Consider the following 19,705-nt stretch of genomic DNA (forward strand, 5'->3'; position numbering starts at 1 on the left):
TTGTAGCTGGTATCGGTGTGCATGGGCTGCCAGGCTGACCAGCCACACAATAGAATGGTAATGAAAAATTATAATTGGCTGGACTCCTTCAGACACTTCCAATGGGTACCTGAAATAAATAAGATGGAAAGCTTGCGGTAAACACCATGGAGACTCCTGACGACGGACAGAGCACACTGTTCGAAACGTTGAACCTCTCCGGTTCTTATCAGACCCACACAGACTCAAAAAAGAGTTATTGCATGGTGTTTACCGCAAGCTTTCCATCTTAGTTGTCTGTCACCACGAATAGCGTGAAATCCCATCTGAAATAAATACTTAAAATGCATGTACATACATGTACAGTACATGTAAGCCAAGATACATGTATGGTTCATTTAAAATGTCAATACTTTTTATCATTTTCAGCACTATTTACTTGATGTTTTACAATGACATTATTCAGACATGCACCATTCATGGTCTTGTGCCATCAAGTGAAATGGTTGTTTCAAGTACCGTATAGGCTTACTAATTAATAAAACAGTGGGAACAAGTGAAGTGATTCATTTTTGATAGAGAATACTGCATAAGATCCTGCAGGGTGTTGCAAGCATGTAGCTACATGGTACAGTGTAACCGACTTTGCAGAACTTTTTAGAAATGTATCACATCATCATGCCTTGATTGAAAAATCTAAACATGTTTGCTATTTGCTTACTGTAAATTACTGGAGGATTGGCACATACACTGTACTACCATTACTGCTGCCGTCGGTAAGACTTTCACAATCATGACAATAGTGAAATAGAAATGACAAGAGTTAGGGGCCTATATGATACGTAGTATGCGAAACCATGGCGAAACAGAATTCCCCACTGGTCAAATTAATAATGTCATCAAAACAATGGCCATCTTACATTTCATTTTTGAATGCAAAGAAAGTGCATCAGTACAAAGGAATATGCCTTCATGGATATAAGAGGTTGTACTGACCTAAGCATCATTCTAATTTCCATGTAAAATCAAACCAAACTCTTGCAGAAAAAATGATCCTTATTAAAAACTCAGGCTCCAATGTCATGAATTGCAGAGGCAGTCCCCATTTTGAAGGAGGTGATTTCTCCCATTTTCTACCGTGTGACCACCGATAACATGCAGTTAAGTCCTAGCCATGCCATTATCATGGAGGTAGGAAACCACGAATAACAATGCGTACTCACCACAACTGATTCTGATTCAGGCACCAAGTACATTGTACACACCATTCATTAGACTACAATTCCATGTCCAAGGTCCACTGCAACACTACCGAACGACGAACCTCAGCTCAATGAAGTCCCCCGTCGTACATGATGTCCATGTACATGTACGTACATGTACGCCTACACACCGCGAATACTTGCAAGCAACACAATTGAGTCTATTTGCCAGGTGATATGTGTAGTCCGCACTATGCATGCCCATCACATCACGCAACCTCCATTGTGACCCCACGCCACTATCTTGAAATCAAAATGCGTCGACATTTTGAGAGAAACGTTCCGTTTGACCAGTGATCCCAAACCTTTGTTCTTCAAAAACTTACCAATTATTTGTAGCTTCTCCTAAATTACTGGGTATAAAAAAGTCAAAAGAAAGAAGTCTAACTTGCATGTAGATCTTGATCCCACACTAGACATTTCACCGAGTATCCATCATGCGAAAATGAAATGGATGCCAAGTAGGTGTAGGCCTGCGCTACACGCAACATCAAACAGTGCAATGAATGTTATGTCTTACGTTTCAAATGCAGTGGCAACCCACCTGCCTCCAAACCTTTCCCATTTGTTCTTGTCACCAGTAAATACAGTTTCATGTCGGTGACTATCCCCATAAAAACGCAATTCACTGTGTGCCTCCGTCAACACAAACCACCCAACACCACAATGTGTCTTTTTGACCTTCACTCACCTTTCGAATCGTGGACCAGCTCGATTCCATGTACACATATCTCACTTTCATCTCTCCGCTTTAAGACAGCCAACACAATAGTTTATGATCCAAATCAACCCACCTAAATTCAGTTTACTTTGCCACTTCGACTTCAACATGTATGCCCGTCTTTAAACAGACCTTGTTTCAAGACAATCGGCTTTAAGCGTCTCCAACACTAAATCCATCTGTGCAGATATTCAAAATAAATTGGCACTAAATTTTATCTGCAGGCTAAAGGTGAAGCATCTTGTCATATGCAGACTTTCTATCTGAATGCACACAGGGTTAGTTCTCTGTGTGTTGTTGTGAACCTACATGCATATAGAAATTAGTAAACTGGAAACTCATTAACCCTAACCACTCAAAACCTGCCATACTCCAACAGCAGGTTTTGTGAGGTTTTGACAGGTTTGGTACCGCACCTGAGGAACTTCTTGTTGAATTTTGTGAGACTTGGGATGAAAGGCCCAGGGAGATGGTGTTGGATTCTGTGTGAGTTGGGACACACATGGGTCACTGTGCGCAGTGTCTGGCTTGCTGTACCAATTGTTGGACTATGTTTGATTTTGTCAGGTTTGGTACTGTTTAGTGCAAGTCGTCCTATACTACATAGACCCATCCATACCATATCACTCAAACTCCAACGGGCTCATTCTGTTGGAGTTTATCAAATTTGGTACAGTAACCTGCATGTACAAGTACATAGACAAGTACATGAACCTGTTGGATTTTGTGAGGTTCAGTATGCTTTCTAGTGCAGGAGCCTAGGGGGTTAGGGTTAATTTAATTATTTCATTCTATTGAATACATGCCTTTTTCTTAGCAGTGAAAGGGGAACAAATGAAGCAAGTACATTCACATCTTCAACATCTTCTAACAGTAGGTGCATAGAACATTTCCTTCAAACCTCTAACATATTTAAGCTTAAACAGAGATTTGGTTTGTCTCTACATTTTTCTCGTTACATATATTTGGTCCATCACTTGTAAAAAGTTACAGGTATCTTAAACCTAACCCCAGGCTCCTGCACTAGAAAGCATACTGAACCTCACAAAATCCAACAGGTTCATGTACTTGTCTATGTACTTGTACATGCAGGTTACTGTACCAAACCTGATAAACTCCAACAGAATGAGCCCGTTGGAGTTTGAGTGATATGGTATGGATGGATCTATGCAGTATAGGATGACTTGCATTGAACAGTACCAAACCTGACAAAATCAAGCATAGTCCAACAATTGGTACAGCAAGCCAGACACTGCACACAGTGACCCATGTGTGTCCCAACTCACACAGAATCCAACACCATCTCCCTGGGCCATTCATCCCAAGTCTCACAAAATTCAACAGCAGGTTCCTCAGGTACGGTACCAAACCTGCCAAAACCTGCTGTTGGAGTATGGCAGGTTTTGGGCAGTCAGGGTTAAGGGATAAAAACTGAGCAGCTGTAACTTCAGAGAAAATACATGTATCTTTCTGTTGATTTGGGGTTTATTTGGAAGCTCTGAACCCTTTTACAAAGCATGAAAATTAGGTGATGGGCTAATAACCAGTTTTGTGACTGTTTAAGTATTTTTTGGTGGCAAGATAACATCACGGCTGTGCTAAAATGAGTTTGATAATGTATAGATAAATTAAAATGAATGTACTTCAAAATACATGACCTTTTGAGGCAAATGACCAATTAACATTAACGCAAACCATTTTTTAGATTAGTGGTGACCGAGATCAGGGAGGATTTTAAAGAGATAAGATATAAATCTGATATCAGAAGTCCTGTGCAAAGTAAAATAAAACACACATTCAGAATGTTTTGTAGAAATAAACTCCAAGCCATATACATTCACTACCAATTTTTTTTCAAATATTGATCATGGAACATCAAATGTACATGTACAGTTAGAAATAAAGTACTCACTCGGTTGGAAATGCTGGATCGTACTCATCAGCCATTTTCCAAAATAGAGGATAGACTACTTTTTCCACATTTTCATTTGAAACCTTTCCAAATCACATTTTTGGGTCAGCCTCAATGATCCCTTTCATAGTCAGGGCATCCTTCTGACAAAAGCCATGTGGGATGATGTGACAGGCCTAAACATGAACACAAACAGAAATAACTTTCGATTAAAAACCACAATAACCAAACGTGAAAGGCATGACAAAGAAACCTGTAGAACACAGATTAATAAAGTATGATTTTGTTGAAAAAATTTTACATCCTACTTTTCAGCACACTTAATGTGGATAATAAACTTTGGAGCCTTACTGACATACATGTACTTAGGGTTGGCAAGTTGAGGTTCGAATGCACATCTGTCAATAGCACAACTGTGCATACATACAATGAAGTAGATTTTTTATGCAAGTGGTCAAGATTAAATTTTGTGATGAGGGATTAGTGAATGGGATAATTAAGCAAAACACAACAAAACAATGTAGAAAAATCAAAGGTGCACTGTATCGCCTCCTAAGGTGTAAGGAAGGCAGACTTTTAAAAGCAGCACACTGTAGAAGAGTCACTGCAGTGATGAACAAGTTTGACTAAAACAAACAAGGTTAACCCAAGTTACACAAAATCCAGTTAATATTTGACTTTAAGTCAAATTGTATTTCTCTAGGGAATTTCTCTTTCAAATGTTTCTCACTGGCGTGAATTCCGCCTCGTAATGTTGGCTGGTCCTTTGAGGTAACTGCAGCGTTTACTTGTTCTAGTTATTTTCTTTTGTACATTAACTTCGTTTTGCTGGCATCAGCTGAGCAGAAATTTTCCAGTGTTACCAGAAAAACTGTGCTTAGCATAGCAGCATCATGAAGTGACGGCCTTGAAAGCATTTCACGGTTGCTGCAAACCCAAAGATAATGATCACATGGCATAACAATATACATATACGTGTATGTTACATATTACAATATATATACATGTATATATGTTCTTCTGTAGGTGCATTTCAAGATGTACATGTACATGTAATTACAGCACCATTATGCCAATGTACAAGAAGGGATGTAATGCTGTACTATCATAATGTCACTAAGATTGCTTCAGCATACCATGTACATGAATAAAAAGATGACTGAATTGCTAGAATGATCAGGGCCATCTTTCAATGCTCAGTTTCATCTTTTGCCTTGGCTTAATCTTTAATCTCGAATCATTATTTTGTACTAGTAAATTCTGTTAACTGTCTGGCTCAACCAAACCAAATACTTCACAGTTTGAGCCTCACATTACTGGACAAAATTTGAAATGAAGCTGTCGAGTGGCACCCCTAGAAAGTCAGGAGAAAAACAATGGAAAATGTGATCATTGCTGAACAAAATGTCCAAGTCTTTTGCCCGAAGTCATAAGTGGTCCAAAATAAATAAAGTAACCTCTGTAGTTTGAATTGATCCATTTTAGCTAAAAGGAAGAATGCGAAGGTCTTGAAACCAAGACCAGGCAATGGCTGGCTATATCAAACACCTGCCAACACCTGTTATGCCCCTAGAAACACTGGCTACAAGATGGCATAGAGAACACGTAATATGTACGTACAGCAATGGGGTTATGCTACATGTACCATACATGTACTGTACATGGCTATGGACATGGCATGTCAAGAGTCAGATGCTTTTGAGAACAAAGAAATTTACAATGAATAGGAGTTGCTGCAGGAAAATATTCAGTCTAAATAGACTATCCTATAGCTGGCTAAGGGGCGGCATCAAAAATACAAGTACCGTTTGCACGCGTTCGCACGCGTTCCCCCCCGTTCTGCAAACAACCCCGTTCACCCCCGTTCCAAAGGGTGCCTTGGAAAGCGTTCCACACCGTTTGCATGCCTGAGTAGCCAAGAGGGCATTATGTTAATGAGCCGTTCTGGTGCGTGCGAGAACGGCAACGTCACAAAAAAGATCCGAATAACTGTTGGTTGTTCACAGGGTTTGGTCCGATGTGAAAGATTTCTGCCTTTCTGTTATTAACCTGAAAGTGTCTGACCCTCTGATGTACCGACGTCTTACATAGTATACATTCTTGTGTACTGATACCAGGGGTGAACGTAAAAAAGTCTCACTGGTTGTGGTCACCGATAAGTTATTTTTTCGGCAAGCTGAATGTGCTGTATGGGACAAAAACTGTCGGACGATAGGCGAACCTTGCAAGGTCTGGATTTCAATAAATATATATTTTTACACAGTCTGGCAGCATGAATACATACTTGGGTGTTTTGGGGTAAAAAATGGTTAAAGGTTTGCCGAGTGATGGGGAGCATAATTCTTCTAACAGGCTTGTTAAGAACAAAGTAATATGTAATGATTACACAGAGGCTCCAGTTTTGAAAAAGGTTTTTGACTGGTTTGAAGATCAAAACAGAACCCCAGATATGGTCCAAGTTAGGATGGCGATAAAATGATTAGTTTGGAAAGGACATTTTGTAACGTAAAATAATAATTATTCAGTGGGGTAGGGAAAAAAGAAGCCCCATGTTGTCTGGCTCTAGATAGATGCTCAGATGGGAAACAATGCTTTTGGCAGATCAGACACTCAGAATAAAATTTCTGCAAAAGGTTTCAAGAAAAAAAAAGACACCACACGTAGTCCAGGTTTGAGTAAAGAATAATTTTGTTGGGATGGGGACGAATAAAAACAAAAGCAAAAACGTCAGTGTACATGTGTACTGAGCAGGGAAATAACTATTTTGGGACTATTGGAGGGTTTGTGTAGAAGTAACGATTATTTGATGGGGCTGGGAAGTCAAAAAGCCCATCCGGGTGGTACAGGTTTTGGATAAAATATAAATTCAAGGATGCGACAAAATAAAATTCAGGGTTGTATAAAGTCAAGAGAATTATTACAGAGATGGAAACAATCTGCGGTGTGTCTGAAGCTCCTAATGAATAAACTGATTACATGCGCCACCCAAGACACCCTCCATGTCAACACATGCCCTTGTACTTAAAAAAATCACTTGGTCGGTGCAACAAGTCCCGGTGCAAGTATGTGTTCACCAGTAAGACAGATGTAGACGACCACAGAAGAAAAGTGCACCATGGCGCCCAATAAATACAGATCTAGCTGGCTGTCAGTATAGAAAATTTATAATTAAACACTAATTTCACTGTGCCATGCAAACACTGTACTTTAGACTATAAAACGGAAATCTAGGCTCCATGCATTAATATAAAGATTATGAACAAGACGTAACAGTTTCAGACGGTATGTCTTTTGTATAAATTAATACTTTGATTTCAATTTGTATAAACTACTTTTTATTTTTTCACTGAAGTAGTAAATAAATGAATCTGGGGCTCAACTATCTGCGGACAAGAGAGACAAATATATTCAAAACATCAAACGTAAGCGATTTCTCATCCTCAAAAAGAAATCGTTATCAAGGACATAATTATAGTTTGGAAAAACTAATGTTGAATTTAAATATAAAATTTTTAATAAAGCATTGTTTTGGAGCTACACCTGCATTAAAAACTCATTTGTTAGGCTGAAACAGAGCCGACATGGGGTTGCTTTTATTGTTTGTGTTGGCAAACGTTTAAACGGCAAATTGAAATATTACTAAGGGTTTAGCAAATTCAACGTAAAATTCGACCTTTAATTCCTAAATGTACGTGTACATGGAAATGGAAGTAATTGTTTGAGTTTTCACAAAGTTTATTTAACACCGTCTGGGTGAATTTTTATTTTCAAATGATGCTGCAGAAGTATCTTTACATTTCCTAACACTTCAGCACCCAGTTAAATCATAGAACTCTTGACAACTCAAATTCTGCTTACGCCAATACATAGAAAATACGTGGGAAGAAATGATTATTTTCAAGTGGCTCCGCAAGTCCCGATGAAAAAAATTCGAGAATAAATCCACCCCAGCTCTGTCGAAAAAGAAATCTCCCCAGGATTGATTGACAGCTCTATTGTTCCGTCAGACACAATGTATATTTTTAAGAATTTGGGTCTGGGTCACCTGTATTTGAAGACACCGCTTTCGCCCCAAGACTTGCTGGGCACATTTTTTTTATCATAAGTCCTAGGCCAATTAACAAGTTGATTCTTTGCAAGCAAAGCAGCCATTGGTAGGATTGTTATACTTGTGCAATCCCAGAGTTATGCCACTGTTGCCAAGAAACAGTATTGCCATGGAAAATCCTGGGCCTTCTGCCGGGGCACGCCGTCTTGTACACTGCATGGCCGCTAGCCAGGCTTTTGTTTTTTAGCGCTGAGCCCATAACTGCCTTTAGTTGTACAGCCCTGGATAAATTGAATAATGTTCCTTCACCTCCTTTTCTTGACATTTATTGAAACTAACATACAAGTACACATTTTCCAGGCCTCGAAATTTATAAACAACCTCTTCCACAAAAATCTCATCTTTTCTGAAGAAAGAAAAGACGTTACCACTAAAAAGAATAAATTAGTCTCATTGTCTCCCGCGGAACACATTACATTATCTCGGCTGTCTGTCTTCAGAAACTGTTGAGGATTTTTTGTTAAAAACGCTGTTTATGCTGTCTGATAGAGGCACTGAAAAAAGAATTCCATCGGCCGGGCAATAATCCTACCCAATTCTAATCTGACGTCAGAAGTGTTAACTTCAACTAGTGTTAACTTGTTAACTAAAAGTTGGCTAGGCAGGCCTCATATGCCGAATAAAATAATGGGCGATCGCAATCCCTCCACCTAAGACCCAGCGGGTGTTTGTATTCCATAACTATATACAGTGTGTATCTTTTTGTTAATAAGAGGCCCTGATCATTTTGTGCTCAACCGACAGTGTTTTGCTTCTGAGAATTAAAAGGAATGTGCTACCTAGAATATTGGCCAAACCTTTCACTATCCCGCTGTTCGGTGTTTGCCAAGAATTTTATTTCACACCAATGGACAAGTGTCAGTAAGCGTATACCATTCTCCGGATACGTTTTGTGCCACTATTGCCCCCCTAGACGTCTTGCTGTGTGCAGAGACCGTGACGGGCCTTTTGTTGTCAAGGAACGCAAGGGAACGGGGGGCCCGTTCCCTTGCATGCCATCTGAGGTGGCTCGAACAAAAGAATGCGTTCCTGGCGTTCGCACGCGTGCAAACGGTAAACTTATTTTTGATGCCGTCCCTAAGTGGAAGAGCATGGCGAACGACATATTTACTGTAGGTACATGTAGGCTGTTAACTGTGACTCTGTGGGATAGGCCCTATGCGAGTGGCAGAATATTCTGCAATTGTGCCTTAATACTACATCCCTAGCTGGAAATATCCACTGGTATAGGCTAATGACATGAGATTTGCTATACTATAGAGCTGGAAAAACTTCTTTATCAAAAAGATTTTTTGTCTTTTCAGATATTTTTGTCAGGATAGTATCACTGATTATGTTCCCTCCCTTTCAAGGTATCAAGTTATCACTCACCAGGTCCATGGAGCAAACATTCATATGATATGGAATGCTCAATATTGACATCACACAGGACTTCACATTAAGCCATAAAACGGTCATCGTGGAAGGAACTTGAAAGGTGATATTTCATGGCTATAAATGCCACAAGCTGACAAGATGCCTAGAATATGCCTCTTTTATCCTGGTTCACGCATGTCAGATGAATTATATTTACAACTTAAGTGGATCATTCGAATGTTTGAATGTGAATGAATGTTTGCTCCATTGACCTGGTGTTAAGCTTTTCCTGCCCTCAGTGTTAATTTCCACATTATGGGCCAAGGGCGCTGGACATTTCCAGTTATACTGTTACAACATTCTACGTATATCAAGAAATTTTAGGTCCCAATCCTTTGTTCTTCATTGTTTTCATTCCCAAATCATGCCAACAGAACAAGGTTCCTACTATACCAAGGTTACCTGCAAAGTAAGAAAAAATAGCATTAACATTAATCAGGTTTGACTATATATGGTGTAGAAAATCTGTCATTAAGGTCATGTCTGTAACCTACATGTACTTCCTCTTTTTAAAGCATTCTTCCACAGCTGCAAATTAGAAAGAAAAGCTTATCAACTGATGGCAGAAACATCAATAGGTCATGCCCCGACTGCACAGAAACCATGCAATCAGTCGAACATGTAGACTGACCTATTATGAGTAACCATGCCATGAACAGGATGAATCATACAATCTCTGGGCAAAGTGTCAAAGTGATTGTAAATTTCGGGACCCCTGTCCTATGTAGAAGGAAGAATTATTAGATTTATGCTTTCAGATCCCCCTTAGTAGATGACAATGATATTATTCTGCTGAACTGCAGTTAGGAATAGAAAAATCTTCAAAACACTTAACTGTAAGGGTCAATCCAGTTGTGTTTAGAATTCAATGCATATATGTGTAAGTGATGAGGCCTAACACAACCTTCAATTTTGATACTTTGGAAAGAGTTCCATATACGGACACCACTAGACACCCTGTGCAAAAGCCCTATGAGAATGGTTTGAAAAATTCTAGGTTTTTTTAAGTAAACAACTGGGTATTTTCCCTCCTAAACTGAACTTACTGGACATGTTATTGCTTTCTGATGGCCAATAGATCACTCTAGGGAATAATGACTGGTGTCTGTTTATGGAACTCTTCCCGATACTTTCATCTGGAAATCTTCCGGCAATACAGGCGAAGAAATTTCCATTTTTCTTTGTTAGATGTTCTAGCCAAAGTCAAAGTGTCGGCATTCATTACCATTAGCACCCTTTTCCTATAATAAGGAGACAAAGTCTAACTTCAGGAAACAACTCACTTAAATAAGTTGACGGTGATGTCCTCTTTCATATAAGAAAGACAAGAAGGAAGGGCTTTGTTTTTGAGGGATATGATGGGGTATAACAATCAGCATATATGATGCAACGAGGAGCTGTGAACGAAGGTGAATCAGTGCATGTAGTCTGGTTCCTTGACCTAGAACTACAACAGTTTTTTTTATGAAATTCAATGTATCCACAATGGCTGGGTCAGGTAACAAGACGTGAAACAAAATAGCATGATGCCATCGTCTTTCGCCGGACTCGGGTAATAAATTCTGGTTTTCTTGCTTAGGCCATAATTAAATATTGTCAAAATTTACCAAAACTAGAGCTACTACTCAGTACTAGCATGACTAGGATTAAGGAATGGATCCTAAAGGTCTGAATGTTAGTTAATTTAAAAAATTGGACTCCATTTTCCTTATTTTAGGAACAGGGTGCTAATGGTAATTAACGCCGAAGTGTTTACTTTAAGGTAAGCCAATCAATAACATGAATAACAATTTTAACATGCCTAATTTCTCCCCAATTTTTTACCAGTTTTACTGAAATAAACCTGGAAAAGTTCAGATTATGCAGACATTTTTATAATTCTAAACACAACTGGAAAATTACTTGCAAAGATTTAGGTGTTCATGACAAATTCTGATAGGGGTAATTAAAGCAAAATCTTTCCTTTTTGCGATGTGGGAGACGCCATCTTTCTTACTCCACTTTGCTGTGTGTCCACTCAAAAACAAGATGGCGGCCAGTTCTGCTGCACGAGCGCGACGCGCAAGACCTACTTTGTCGGCTTACTTTCCACATTCAAACATTACTTGAGATAAATGTGATATATTGAATAGGATATTCAGGAGCCTCATCATATTAAAAATACCACATTTCTTCATACGAATGCTTGAATAATTTGTTAACGCTTTGTTTACGCTCGTTGACGATTAGCATGATTAGCATGACCCAGTCATGCCAGTACTACGTTAGTTAAAAAGCCGGCCCACATACCATGGATATGGTAGCGTAAACTAGGCTTAAGAATACAACCAACAAACTCATGGCCAAAGTTTCATTTTGCCTCCATCAAAACTAGGCATGATTAATCAGCATTTCTTACACTTGATTTTGAATAGCCTTGTTGAAGAAAGTTACAACACTTTAAGGACACATGTCGGTAACGTCGGTCTACTTGGTAGTTCACCACTTTCGTGCCGCGATGATTCGCAAAACGTCACGGGGTCACTTTACTCCTGGCCTAGTAACTTGCCTAGTACTATTGTACTATATGTACATGTACTTTGCATGTGTGAAACATGCATGTATTAATCGTACGCGTTCCCAGCATTTGTACTTGCTGTTCACACGCGCGTAAGAGACGGCCCATTGACGGCAGATTGTCTCTGGGTACAAGTCAGTATCACTGATTTAACTGGTGTGCAGAAACATGCCCATATATTTTAATAGGGAAATCAATGGTATCCTTGAAAACCTCGTCCCCACGGTAAAAAAACCCTAGCCCAACCTCGTTTCCATGGGAATGATCTTGGCACGCCATGTTTGTTCCTACCATGCCTTGCGCGATTAACCCCAGGGTCGTCTTCCAATATTCACTTTCGGCTCCGGCTTCAACTGTTTTTTACTAGATGACTTTAAAGCTGTAAGCTCAGTTATTAGTCTAATAGTGCCACAAAGCATCAACTAAGATGAAAGAGAGCCAAAAATTACAGCAATTCAATGTAATTTAAACGCTTCAGGCCCACAATGGGGAATTGGTTTTGGGAACGAAGCCTGCGACTGAGACGGATTGAGTATTGGAAAACGGCCCAGGTGCATTAAACCAAATACGCGCCTATGCTATAGCGCCAAACACGGACGTGTATAATAAAATCTGGACTCGCAATGCCCTTAATCAGCTTATAGAGTCATTGAATCCACTCGCAGCCATTTTACCGAGCCGAATACAAAGCTTTCCTGGTAATACCCGCCTTTGTTCTTCCTGACGTCAATAGTAGGGAGCCAACCCACGCCTTTGTATTCGGCTCGGTAAAATGGCCGCTGGTTGGCTTCTTTTTCATACAAAGGCGTTGCAAGTCCAGTTTTTTTTTTATATACGTCCGTGGTGCCAAATCGGACCAAGATAGCGCCGCTTGGTGACTCTCGTGAAGAAGTTTGCCTCCGTTTTTTTTAACTGGAAATTCAAGATTATGGCCAGAAGATCATTTTTCGTTTCAATTTTATTGGGCTTAGCCACGAAAATCTTTTTTATTCGCCTTTCAAGGAAGATACCCCAAACAGCATAAAACTAAGCGCTCATTTCTAAATGTAGCCGCCCGCCTCTATCCAAAATAGGCCTGCTATTTGGGGCTTTTTGCGAAAGAAATACCTCCAACTGGAATCTGTCAGTCCAAAATTCGTGATTCATAGAAATATTTCTATGATGCCTCCTGGTTATGGCATGTCTTATTGTAAAACACCGTGGGATCAAAAAATATAAGGAGCTCGCGCGCAGCAATACAACCATTTGATGGAACGCACCCCCCCCCATAATTGCGCCTGCTCCGAGGGGAACAAAAGAGGGCGTGATTTTGGTAAGGCGCGCCATCAGGCACGGAAGTATATGCGAGTTTGATGCGGAGCACGATGAGTACGCGTAACTAATTTATTTCGGCATGTATGGTCTCTGCGTACGTGCAGAACGCGTGCAAGAACCCGCTTATAACCACCTGTCCTACTTTCGCCGATTGGGGGTGCACTTCAGCTCGGGGCGGATAATAAATAAGGACTTTAGTCAGCGTTTTAACGAGCTCGAGCGACGCAGATTTACGCGTGCGCGACGTGCAACAGAATACGTATTGGTTCACGCACTGGTTCTCGCGCTTATACCTTTTACACTGAATTGTGCGCGTGGCGTATTCACTTCGGTACTCTATATTCATCCTGGGCGTATTCAAAACCCCATTCTTGTGTTTGACGAACACAAGAACGGGGTTTCAAAAGGGGATCAACACGCGAACATTGTTCCTGAACAAGATTCTCACCAAAGATTGTACAGCGCTATAAGATCTTTGATTCTCACTCCCCACTTTCTGGGGAGTGGATGAAGAACATCAAGAACAAAGATGGCGGATATAAGCACATACCGTAAGTTAATGGTGGTTTTGTTACATAAAATAGGAAACACTCACAAAGAAAAATAAACTTGAACCCAAGGCAAATACTCATGGCTATCGGATAAAATTTACCCTGACCATTAATATGGACATTTAGGAATTTTATTTAATGTGGGATGGTAAATGTCATGCCATCTTTTCATTTAGTGTTAAAATGGCGACTGCTATCTTGACTTTCAACGCAGCTGCACCCCATTTGCACTTAGGCATTCGTAATCAACGACCCAAGAACACTGTTCGTGAGTCCCGGGAGACTGGGGTTTCGAAAACGCCCCCTGAACAGTAGTTCAGAGCGGTACGCACTAGACCCGCCCCACCTTCAATCATCGTCCCCAAGTTTAGCACAAAATACCAAAACTAAACCACGGAAAATCGAAACACTCCAAACCCCTGCGACCCACTTTTAAAAATTTTTATAAAGCCATGGGTGAACAACTCAATTTTTTAAGACAAAGAAAAAGTCCTAAATTCGGTTTTTGCGCAGTTAAGACTCGGGAGGTAATTCTGTATCCTCGGGTTCGACTTGAAGTTCCTCTTTGACGAAACTTCTATTTGGCCCGTTTAATAAATAATATAAAGTAGGACCCGTTTTTATCCGCCTGCCATTTACTTGTTTAAATTGCCTCGTGCGTTTTTCAATTTGATAAACGTCCACGGACCAAATTGGATCGGTCGCACTTCTGACGGTTCCACCCTCTTGCTCACCCGGGTACGTAATAGAGGTACCGAACGACCACGCTTGGAGGTAATTCTCGCTTGCTAACTCTTGGAGGTGTACTAGGTGTTTGCTTCACTCGGTCTAATTTGATAGCTTTTGCGGGCTCTTTGTCGATTGAACGCGTTTTTTCGTCGTTTAACGATTTTACAACTTGAGGCAAACGTTCTACACATTCTACGTTTCGCTCGACCACATTTAACAATTCTTGAGCGTATTAATGACCGAATAACCTTTCAGCCAAAGTACGGTTAAACCTTTCCACGATTCCCCACGACCTATGAACGCCCGGCTCACCCACTTGAATTTCTACTCTATATTTTTCGTCATTAATTTTTTAAACTCACCTTTAAATAAAGATCAAGAGTCTACCATTATAATTTTGCGCCAAGTGAAGGGCAATCTTTTATAAATCTGTTTCACGGCTTCAGACATTTGCTCGGCGGTTTTGCTGGTCAACGGTTCTGCCTCTTTATATCGCGAACCTACGTCTACTACGGTCTAAGCGTGTTTAAACGTATTTCTTTCAACATAATCCCAGGGTAAATATAATATATCCATTTGATGCGCATAATTAGGTTCGACCGATTCCGATTGCAAAGTCATTGGTCGCGGTACGTACGCAGGTGCGGGTAAATATTTTTGCCGAACGGCTTGCTTTTTTAGCCAGTTTCTAATAACTGATTTGCCTGCACCCGTCTTTTCGTGTAGATGATCGACCGCACTTTCACCCCGCCAATAACGCTGTGAGCTGTAAAATAATTTTGAAAATTCTCGCTCCATTTTAAAATAAAGTTACGCAAATCGATAAGATAAGAAACCGACTAAAGCCGTCCCGGATATAATCCATATAAATTTGCGAATTTTTTGATCCTCGGAACGAAGGTGCGTAAAAATCGAGTATTTTAGGCTCTGGCGGCAGCGGCATTATATTTTTTTACCGGTTAATTCGCTCTAAGCTCGTAACGCTTCGTCCACGTTTACAAATGTTTGCTGACTCGCGCGTTCTTGTCGCATTTGCTCGTTTAAAAAATCTAACATATGAACGCGGTTTTGCTCCCACTCTTGTTTTGCCTGCACCAATTGCTCTATCGCCAGGATCTTGACGCTTTCATTCTTCGTCGACTTTACTTTTTGATAAACTGCCAAATAAAAAAATCGAGCCCGTAAATGCCAGGGCGTTTACTTTAGCTCCTCCAACCATCATTGCAATACTAGCCATTTTTAAAATATATAATTTAAAAAAGGAATACCGAAATTAAAAATCAACTGGTAGAAATTCAAGCCGGTCACGTTGGCGACATGGTTTAAAAAACCAGAGTGAAACGTTTAGATAGCAAAATAATGAAGATCTATTTTTCGCAGCCAGCATACCCTTTATTGCGTTTTCTTTTCTCTTTAAAATTTTTATGTAAAACATAAATCGTACATATTAAGAAATATGTCGCAACAATACACGAAAAAACTAAACCTGAGTCGCAGGCTCAAAGTACCTCGCGTGATTAAGGGCGAAAGACGCGAAGTAACTGTCACCCATAACCGAGCACCATAGCTGTGGGTCACACGTTAAACATAAAATTCCCCGCTTTAGGCATGGATGACGTCATCGTGCCGGGTACCGCGAAACTGGCTTTCAACTCGATCTAGACGGTGCATCCGACGATAACCGTACCGTGTATAACAACGTAGCGCGAAACCTGCTTTCAGAAGTCAATGTAAGCTTACAAGGCAATAAAATTGTCAGTTACCGAGAGCGGACGTGTTTCATAACTTTAAGGGCAATTGGCTACCTCTGTCGTAGACGAAAAATATGGTTTATTTTAGTTAAGAAAGAGAAAACGTCACTAAGTTACGTTTGAACGCGGGCGATAAAAACGAAGCCGCGAACAACGGTAAAGATAAGGCGATCGCCGACAGTTTTAAAAATCGATATGCGATTCCTTTAGATACGGATAACGGGCCTTTCTATCCGTCGGGTTTTAAAGAGCCTCTGACGTACCAGTTAACGTTTAACGGGCACGATCAAATGGTTAACTCGTCAGACAAGGCTGCGGAGTACTCAATTTCGGATTTGACTTTAGAATATGAAGTCGTCACCAATCGAGATTTGGCGCAGGCCCTGCGGGCCAAACATAGAGGCCCCGTCTATTACCTATTCAACAGAATTCATTCTTGGAAAAAACAGGCGGTTAATAAGTCAGACACGTTATGGACCATCAGCATCGACCAAACGATCAAGAGTTTGAAAGGCGTTTTGATTTTGTTCAAAGATCCCGCGGTCAAAAATCTGCAACGAAATATAACTAAAACGGTCGTCACGGTCGAAGGCAAACCTACCCAGCTCTACTCACAAGGGCTATTTGAATACCAACACTGGAACGAAGTCAACAAATACCTCGGCGACTCGGACACCAAATCGGCTCGCGCGGTTGCAAAAGATCTAAATTTAACGGGGGTTGATATGGCCGAATGTCTAAAAGATAAGTATGGTCTGTGGCTCGATTTCAGGAGCTCTGACGATAAATCTGCTCATGGCTCGGGTAGGCCGCTCGGGGCGGAGGAGGTATTTTGATACAGATGGAACGCGAAGCAGAGACCGCGGGTCCGTTGATGATGTACGTATTTTTAGTAATGGACGCTCAATTGACTGTAGAAGACGGAAATTTTAAAGTCTGCGGGTTTATTAAGCAGCGTTTAAATTAAATGAACCAGATGTACAAGAAGCCACACTGCGCTTTAATCATCGGTAAGACGGGCAGCGGGAAAACTAATTGGATATTAGATCTTCTAGAAACCGAATATAGGTTCACATTTGAAGCTATCGTAATTATTTGTCCCACGTTGTCTAAAATAAAACTTATTTGGACTGACTATGGATTTACACAGACGACGACGTTTTTCCATGCGATTTAGATCGGGAACGACTATAATGAAACAAAGCGATTGAACCTTATCAAAAATAATTTGACGGTGTAAATACGTTATTTATTATCGACGACTGTGCTTCAGATCAAATTATTAAGTATCTTAAAAGATCTAAAGGGAGCAATGTATGCGCATTAAGTAAGATGGCGTTTTCAGGGCGTCATTATAATCATAGTTGTTGGCTTTTAACTCAGATATATAATTTGGTTCTCAAAGACTACCGCGAAAATACGGCGTGGACCGCTTTATTTCATTGGAAAGATCGTAACAGCTTTTGACCACTGTTTAACCGAAAACGATGTCGTACCTGATGAAAAAAGGGAAGAAATTAAAAAGCATTTCGAGACGTGAAGTTCAGTAAATTGATTTTTTTATACTGAGACGCCGGTGAATTATGTCATTCGGTAAAAATGATAAAATGCATTAATGTAATATTAATTTAAATGGAGAATAAAACGTGTAATCGCTGCCATAAATTAAATGGATTGGATTCGTTCAAAGTTACAGACAGTGGTAAAATCTGCGCTGGATGTATCAGTTATAACGCCGCAGCAAAAATTTCTAATAATCGGCGTAAATGCATTCATGGTAAACTAAACAATGCACGCGTCGAATGTAATGGTTCTGGGATATGTATCCACGGTAAGCAAAGATATTTTTGTGTTGATTGTAATGGTTTTGGGATATGTATTCACGGTAAGCAAAGATATTATTGTGTTCAGTGTAATGGTGCTGGGATGTGTATTCACGGTAAGCAAAGATATTATTGTGTTCAGTGTAACGGCTCAGGCGTTTGCCCTCATAAAAAGCAAAGATATCGCAGCGAAATTTGTTTTTGATCGTTGGTTGTATACTTCTAAACAATGTGATAAGAAATATAACTTATTCATCCCCGAGAAATGGCTGACGCTCATGAGTTTTGTTATTACAACAACTGCAACGTAAAATTGTAATATATCGAGCCAAGAGAAGACCAGGCAACGATCGAAAGATTACCCACTGATTTTGGGCACCTGAAATGGAATTGCGTGTTGGCTTGCTGTAGGTGTAACCTAATGCGTAAGTGCAATATGATACCCGAGTCAACAGACGTATAAGCTAATGTTAACTAGTTATTTATTTGTTTCATTTGCTATAGCTTTGTTGTTACAGTCTGGCTATAGCTGTTTTTATTTATTTTTGTTATAATTAAATAGAAGCAATGTTACAATTAGTTCAATTAGTTATCCAACTAGTTATCGCAGCTAATCTAACTTATTACAGGTTTAAATATTTATACTGTAAACATACGTTCAACAATTTTAAAAACCATATATTTAAATGGAAGATTTTAAATCAATTCTCAACGAGCCAAAAACAGAATCGACCGAAAATAAACCCAATGTAAGAGATCGCTTGTGCTCAATAGTGGCATCTTGGGAATCTAAAAAATGCCTGAGTAAAGAATATTCTGTAAAAGAAATTGAAGCCCTAACTCCAAAAGATCAAGAAAAGCTTTTTAACCTGTATGAAGCACACTTCGGCAGAGAAATTGTAAATACGCTTGGCCATGCGATTCTAAGCTTATACGCGCGTTTACTAGGCATTGCCACCCCAGTCGAACTCCTCGGGTTTAATATCAATTTGAATTCCGAAGAAGATTTGACAAAAAATCTAAATAACGATCCGATTATAAGTCAAACAATGAGTCATTTCCTAAGCAAGATTTGCTATAAATACGGGGTCTATTTATCGCCCTTGGTAGCCACGCCAATTACAACTAAGCATCTATCGATAAATAAAAACGTTTCTATTATAAAAGATGTCGACAACAGAAGAAGCGAGCAAAGCGATCCCAGCATCAACGCCGACGAACAGCCCGGTAAAGACACAGGTGCAACAGTATCTAAAGTTAAAAATCCAAAACGCGTAGAACAGGGTAAGAAACTAGCCGAGCATAACAGAAAGATGAAGCAGCAACTCGCGAAATTAAAAGTGAATGAAACGAGCGAAGCTAGCTCGGGAAATAAAATTTATGAAGCGGTCACCGAAAATAGAAATTTAATCCTGGGCGGTTTAGCGATTGGTGCAGTCGCGTTATATTTAATGTGGAAAAATAATTCGACGCCTATAAAAGTTCAAGCAACACCTCTACAAACTGTTCAACCAAAAAAACAAACACCTGAAGTTTTAGATATGGAATAAATTTAAAGATACTATATATTAAAAATGAGTAA

At 39.9% G+C, this 19,705-nt stretch overlaps 1 protein-coding gene across 2 annotated transcripts in view; it reads right to left on the reverse strand.

Moving 5' to 3' along the window:
* Positions 1-12,050, reverse strand: part of LOC110986919 (uncharacterized) — a 57,253-nt gene extending 45,203 nt beyond the window's left edge. The window contains exons 1-2 of one of the 2 annotated variants that reach the window (XM_022249245.2): positions 11,797-12,050; positions 3,875-4,050 (exon numbers count right to left, since the gene is read on the reverse strand). In XM_022249245.2, the coding sequence (XP_022104937.2) occupies positions 3,875-3,909 (35 nt within the window). In that variant the 5' untranslated portion in view covers positions 3,910-4,050; positions 11,797-12,050. The remainder of the gene's footprint in view (positions 1-3,874; positions 4,051-11,796) is intronic. The other variant, XM_087134066.1, reaches the window with a different exon arrangement.
* Between the last annotated feature and the right edge of the window lie 7,655 nt (positions 12,051-19,705).

Source organism: Acanthaster planci, linkage group LG03 (genome assembly GCF_054643075.1).
Source record: "Acanthaster planci isolate LZ-2023a linkage group LG03, COTS_SCS, whole genome shotgun sequence".
Classification (NCBI taxonomy): Eukaryota; Metazoa; Echinodermata; class Asteroidea; order Valvatida; family Acanthasteridae; genus Acanthaster; species Acanthaster planci.